General features: G+C 40.7%; 1 protein-coding gene across 5 annotated transcripts in view; it reads left to right on the top strand.

The window, feature by feature from the left end:
• The window catches only part of Wrn (WRN RecQ like helicase), a 131740-nt gene that overhangs the window by 90423 nt on the left and 35317 nt on the right, over positions 1 to 6000 (top strand). For all 5 annotated transcript variants that reach the window (XM_031339505.1, XM_031339506.1, XM_031339503.1 and 2 more), the window contains one exon: positions 1750 to 1891. In XM_031339505.1, coding sequence (XP_031195365.1) covers positions 1750 to 1891 — 142 coding nt within the window. The remainder of the gene's footprint in view (positions 1 to 1749; positions 1892 to 6000) is intronic.

Below are 6000 nucleotides of genomic sequence, written 5' to 3'. Positions count from 1 at the left end.
AAAAAAAAAAAAAAAGAAAGAAAGAAAGAAAAAGAAAAAAGAAAATGTTTTGAACTGACAAAGAAGAATATGAAGTGCCCGGGGTACATCTAGGATGAGTCTGCAAAGATAATTTATAGTGTTAATGCAAAATGAAAAAGCAAAGGTTTCAAACACATAACTAAGCATTCACTTTAAGAAATGGGCAAATAAGAGGAAGACAAACAGGAAGGGAGTAATAAAGAGACAGGCGTAGATCAATGGCGTAGAAAACAAACCCAGTAGAGGAGAGTCAGCTAGCTCACAGGTTCATTATTTCCCAAGACTGGTGGGGTGGGGGAGGGGGAACAGCATACCAATATCAAAATGAAAAAAATTTCACTGCAGATCCCGTGACTTACAAAGGGAACAGAGGGGACAACGAGAATGCTCTGAACAAGCCAGTGTACTGGAAATGCAATAAAACTGATCTAATGGACAAGTTTCTTAATGGGCTGTAATTGACAGTGCTCAGGCATGGTGAAACTTGAGTGGAATACTCCTCTAACTGTTAGAAGGATTCCTTTAAAACCTCTGAAAAGAGAACTCTCTAGCCCACCATGGCTTCAATGACAATTCCAGCAAACATTCTAATGAGGAAATATTCCCGCTTCTACACTGTGGCTGCACATCCATACTCTCTGAAAGAGAGTTGAAAGATCAGCCACTGGCAGAGGTTAAAGGGAGGGAGAATAGAGTTGAGAGCAGTGCATTCGCTGGGTCTCGATTGTGATGAAGGTTCGATGAGTCTGCATATAGGGATATGCACGCCTTTTTATACTGTAGGTAAAACAAATACAAGTGCTACGTCTTAGAGTTAGTGTGTCTCTAGGTACAGTAGCAGTGGGTCAGAAGCAGCATTGTTAGGGACAGAAATTTAAAAACTTCTGGAAATTAGTGATAACCACAATAATATATATTTAAGGTGGTAAGATAATGTATAGGCCATACTTTATGGGAACTTGATAACTTTAAATACTCTGAAGAAAGCCACCTGAGCATCCTACTTTTAAATAGGTAAATGGGATAATAAGCCTAAGTCAGGGGATTTCTCCTTTAAATCAAAACATAGCTTTAGCTGGAGTACTGAATGCATTCTTAGTGCTGTTTTAAAGATATATATGATGTGGAAAGTACGTGAACTTGGTAATTGAATATATTAATTGATAGTCTCTAAGGACTTCTTTTGCTCTCGAGCTAAAAAAAAAATCCTCATTTACATTAATAATGATTTTACATCTACTTGGAGGATGACTAAGGAATTTGACTGCTAAATGCACCAGCATAAGTGTATAAGCTTTGTGTTCTATTGTAAACTCGTTAGGGTTCAAACTACCATGTTACTGCATGGCAACTTTTGACTTACCCTTCACCCCTTTCTGGTGTAGTGTAACACAAGCGTCCTGTCTTTACATAATCGCTCATGTGCAGCCGCTCTAGCCAGACTCGGCCTCTCTGCTTTCCCTGGGCCTGTTTGTCTTCCAAGTGCCTCCGTGACTTTTAGCTTCTGGGTACCATGAGAAAGCGCTGTCTGCGATGCCGCGTTATTATTTGTGTCTCACGCACATAGATAATACACACGCTCTTGACTGTAACAAGCATTATGTGTCGTGTTGGAAGTGCTAGGCACATTTGAGAAAGTCTTTTACGTGGTTTATTTTTGTATCTTTTTATTTCTAAGGGAGTATGCTTTTGTTGGTGTTTTCTTAGTCTACGATTACTTTCCTTCAGACTGAGTCATTGCCTTCCTGCTAACAACTCAGAGGACACATCCCAAGACTTTGGGCCACAAGCATTCCAGCTACTATCTGCTGTGGACATCCTGCAGGAGAAATTTGGAATTGGTATTCCGATTTTATTTCTCCGTGGATCTGTGAGTATATCTGCAACAGCTCCTGTGACCGGTTCCGGTTCTGACAGTACTTTCCACTGTGTGGCGGTGGCCCTGGCTTTCTCTAGATGGCTTACTAGCAATGCAGAGGCACCTTGAGGTCCTTCTTAACCCTGCATTCATTGCTTTGGACAAATCTTGTATCACATCAGAGGCTGTTTTGCTAGGTTGGATGCTGGTGGTCAGCTGTGTGCTGCAGACTGAAAATAGCGTATTCGTTTACCATGCTGCAATTGCATTAATCCCTAGGTTGGTTTTTCGTAGCATAATTAAGGAAAGTTAACTTCCAGTGTGTCAGGGGACTGGTAGAACAAAGTCGTATCTTCTCATGCCCAGATATGATTATGTTCTTTGTGCAAAACTTAACTTTCAGGGCTTCTGTTGTAAGTGGCTAGGTGCAGCAGCATAGTCTTTCCTCTGATGGTGTTTTATGTCAGAAGTATGTAACGTTCTAAGAAAGGGCTTTTGTTTATTTTAGTGTTTTACCAGTGAATACCTGATTTATTTGGATTCCTTTCTGTTTTGAGTGATTCATGTGGCCTCATTATGCTGGCATATGTCAGGTACAAATACTTGCAGAGCTGGTTTTTCTGTAGTCCTTCTGTTTATATAATTTTATTTCTGAATTAAAAGTCTGTAAATTTAAGAATTGTATACTAATATCACTTAAATAAACCCAGAGTCGAAGGCAGAGTGCTTTGTAGATGGATCTATCTGCTTATTTAAAAACATGCTTTATAGTAGAGGTTAAATGTTCATTTTATATATAGAATTTTAAAATAATTTAGGTAAGCATTTGCTGGTTAAATACTCAAGTGCTTCATGTAAATGTTTTTGTTTGTGCTTAGAAAGTAATCTATGGAATTAGTTATGAAATATTTTTAATGAAATGCATTGAAAACTTGTATTATCCTTTCAAGTGTCAGTGCTTTCAAGATAATGGAGTTTAAATTTTTCGTTTTAAATGGCACAAATGCTTATAAATTTAGCAATAGAAGTGCTACTCAAGCAGTTTTTATTTTTATCAGCTCAGCAGGAAATCTCAAAAGCCATTGAAATCTGTATATTCATTTTCTATTTCTGTCACCTTTAAAACCCCTGTATCCAGTGTGAGTATTTAATTTATGAAAAGTGTCCTTATTTTGGTTTGATATGATCCAGCTGTTATCCAATATCAATAAATCAGGTTGTTTCTCATCAAACTTTCAGTGGTCACAGGAGGGATCAGGTTTCACTTATTATTTGAAAACCCAGTTAGCCGTCCTCTACCGGCAGTGTCTTCTGGGAGTCCTCAAATTAAGCAGTTCACCCTCAGTGAAACTTTATACTACCCTTGCTAGCGCAAAGTGTAAAGCCTTTAAAAAGTCTCACTTAATGAAAATGTGTAGATGCCAACGATAGTGAAAATAAGGCAAGTTTTCTTTCTCTGCTTTCAGTGATCTTGATATCTATTGGGATATCAGTGAAAAATTACAACTGTAATTCTCTTGAGAACTGAGCAAGTTGTTCCCCTTAGCCAATTTAGGACAAGTTAATGCCTTTGCAATTTTAATATGTAAGATGATATATCAAACTGTATTGGAGTTATTTTGAAGAGATGATTTTTCTCAGCATAAATTTGGTTTTGGTAGTGCTTGATTCTCTCCTACATGTTTTTTAAATATTATAAACACTTAGTTTATCCATAAATTTGTAAAAATGAGTTTAAAAATTTGTTTTAATGTATCTAATTAGAAAGTAACCAAGATTGTCAGGAGAACTTTGTTTTAACTGACTAAACAGTTCACCATGTAAACATCTTTGACATTGCTCAAATGTGTCATAATCAATGGCCATAATTTAAAGAAAAAAAACACATTGATCATACGCATACCAAAATTAGTATCTTCCCAAATGCCTTATCAAAGTACTAATTTTTATCATGGCCTCAGAGTTAGGTACCACTTAATATTTTAGGATATGCATGTACACACATGTGCAGGTGTTCTCGCGTCTGTGTGTGCATATGAACGCCAAAGGTGGGCATTGGATGTCTCTCTCTGGTACTCTCCATTTCATTTGTATTATTTTGATGCAGTTTGTCACTGAACCAGGAGCTCAGTGTCTTGGTTAGACTGGCTTACCGGTGAGTCCCTGACATTCTCCTACCTCCAGTTCCTGCTGTACTGTAGTTATAGCACAGTCTACATGTCCAGCTTGTCTTCTTAAATAATAGTTTACTGGCGTGTCAAAAGCATCTGATGTATGCAGTGTATTTTTGTTATAATCAAGTTCAGTATTCTCCCAGCTCTTTCCAGACCCATCCTGCTGCCTCTTCACCAATCTCAACTTTGTGGCTTCCCCTGTCCAACTTCCCCAGTCGTGGGTATGGGCATCTGTTAGAATGTGTTCAACCTATCAGGAGGTATGCCCATAAAGAATGACCCTCTCCTTGAAAAGCCATCAGCTGTCAATAGTTGCTCCCTAGGAGCTCATGAGCCTTGATGAAAATTTTACTAGCTTGATTATGTGCAGGCAGCCACAGATACTATGAATTAACAGGTGCAGTGTGGTCTGTCATGTCCAAAAGACACTGTTTTGTTCTGGTTCTGCATGACCTCTGGCTGTAACAATCCCCTTTGGGATGAACCCTGAGCCTTGAGGGGAAAAAGGTGTGACCCAGATCTCCCATTTGTAGGTGGACACTCTGTATCAACACATCTCCTCTGTGCTTTGATCAGATCTCCCATTTGTAGGTGGACACTGTATCGACACATCCTCTGCACTCTGACCAGTTGTGGGGTTCTGCATTAACCATCGCCCACTACACAAAGCCCCTCCTCTGAGGAGGCTTGAGAGTGCCGCCCACCTATGGCTATAAGGATAGGAATTTGGAGGCAAGTATGCAACTATGTTAGGTTAGGAAAATAATGGTAAGAGATTCACCCCTGGGGCCGCGAGTTCCTTGACCAAATGTTCTGGCCAGGTTTATAGTGTCATGGATGGCTTTCCTCCTGTGGAATGGGTGTGGGAGCGGTAGGGAGAGGACAGCACTTAGGTCCTTTCAGAAAGTGCTGTAATTCTGAGGCCACTCCTGTACCCATGGGCATACCTGGCCATGCTCATTGTCATTTTAGTGCACAGGGTTAACAACTGAATAAGAGGCTGACTTTTTCTCCCCCAGCAGCCTGCACAGCACCTTCTGGTATTGTGAAATCGAGCCAGTAGAAAGGAAACTTCCGGGTCAGGACTAGCTTGATTTCTCCATATTCTGTGGCCAAAGCTCGTGGCGTCTTCAGTATTGAAGCCTTACCACTCAGTTGTGGTGGGAAGCCAAGAGCAGTAGCAGTGTGACCTGTATTATCTGAGGGGTGGGGGGTATGTAGGAAAAACTGAGCAACAATTCTAAAGGAGGTAGCCCACCCTGGGATGTTAGTTTGATGACCTGTGGCTTCCTCGAATAGCATTTTCTCCTACGTAGCCTAACTCCAATTAAACTCTTATATAAGTGTGTGTGAGTTTATGAAGCTTATAAATAGTAAGTTTCCATATGGGGTTTAAATTCTTTTTAAATTTTATTTTGTGTTTTTACTAATTCACTTTACATCCCATTCACTGCCCCACTCCTGGTCACCCCCTCCCACAATCCTTTCCTTATCCCTCCTCCCCCTTCTCCTCTGAGAAGTTGGAGCCTCCTTGGATATCCCCCAACCCCGACACTTCAAGTCTCTATGAGCCTAGTCTCTTTCTCTCCCACTGAGGACAGACAAGGCAGCCCAGCTAGTAGAACATATCCCATGTTCGGGCAACAGCTTTTGGGATAGCCCCTGTTCCAGTTGTTTGGGACTCACATGAAGACCAAGCTGCATATCTGATACATATGTGCAGGGAGGCCTAGGTCCACTCCTTGTATGTTCTTTGGTTGGTGGTTCAGACTGAGACCCCCCAAAGGGTCCAGGTTAGATGATTCCGTTGGTCTTCCTGTGGAGTTCCTATCCCCGTAGGGTCCCTTAGTCCTTTCTCCTATTCTTCTGTAAGAATCCCTAAACTCCATCCACTGTTTGGCTGTGGGTGTCTGCATCTGAGTCAGCTGCTGGGTGGAGCCAATCAGA

This window comes from Mastomys coucha, unplaced genomic scaffold (genome assembly GCF_008632895.1).
Source record: "Mastomys coucha isolate ucsf_1 unplaced genomic scaffold, UCSF_Mcou_1 pScaffold22, whole genome shotgun sequence".
NCBI classification, from domain to species: domain Eukaryota; kingdom Metazoa; phylum Chordata; class Mammalia; order Rodentia; family Muridae; genus Mastomys; species Mastomys coucha.
The sequence above is the reverse complement of the archived record's forward strand: the minus strand, read 5'-3'. Positions and strand labels throughout refer to the sequence as shown.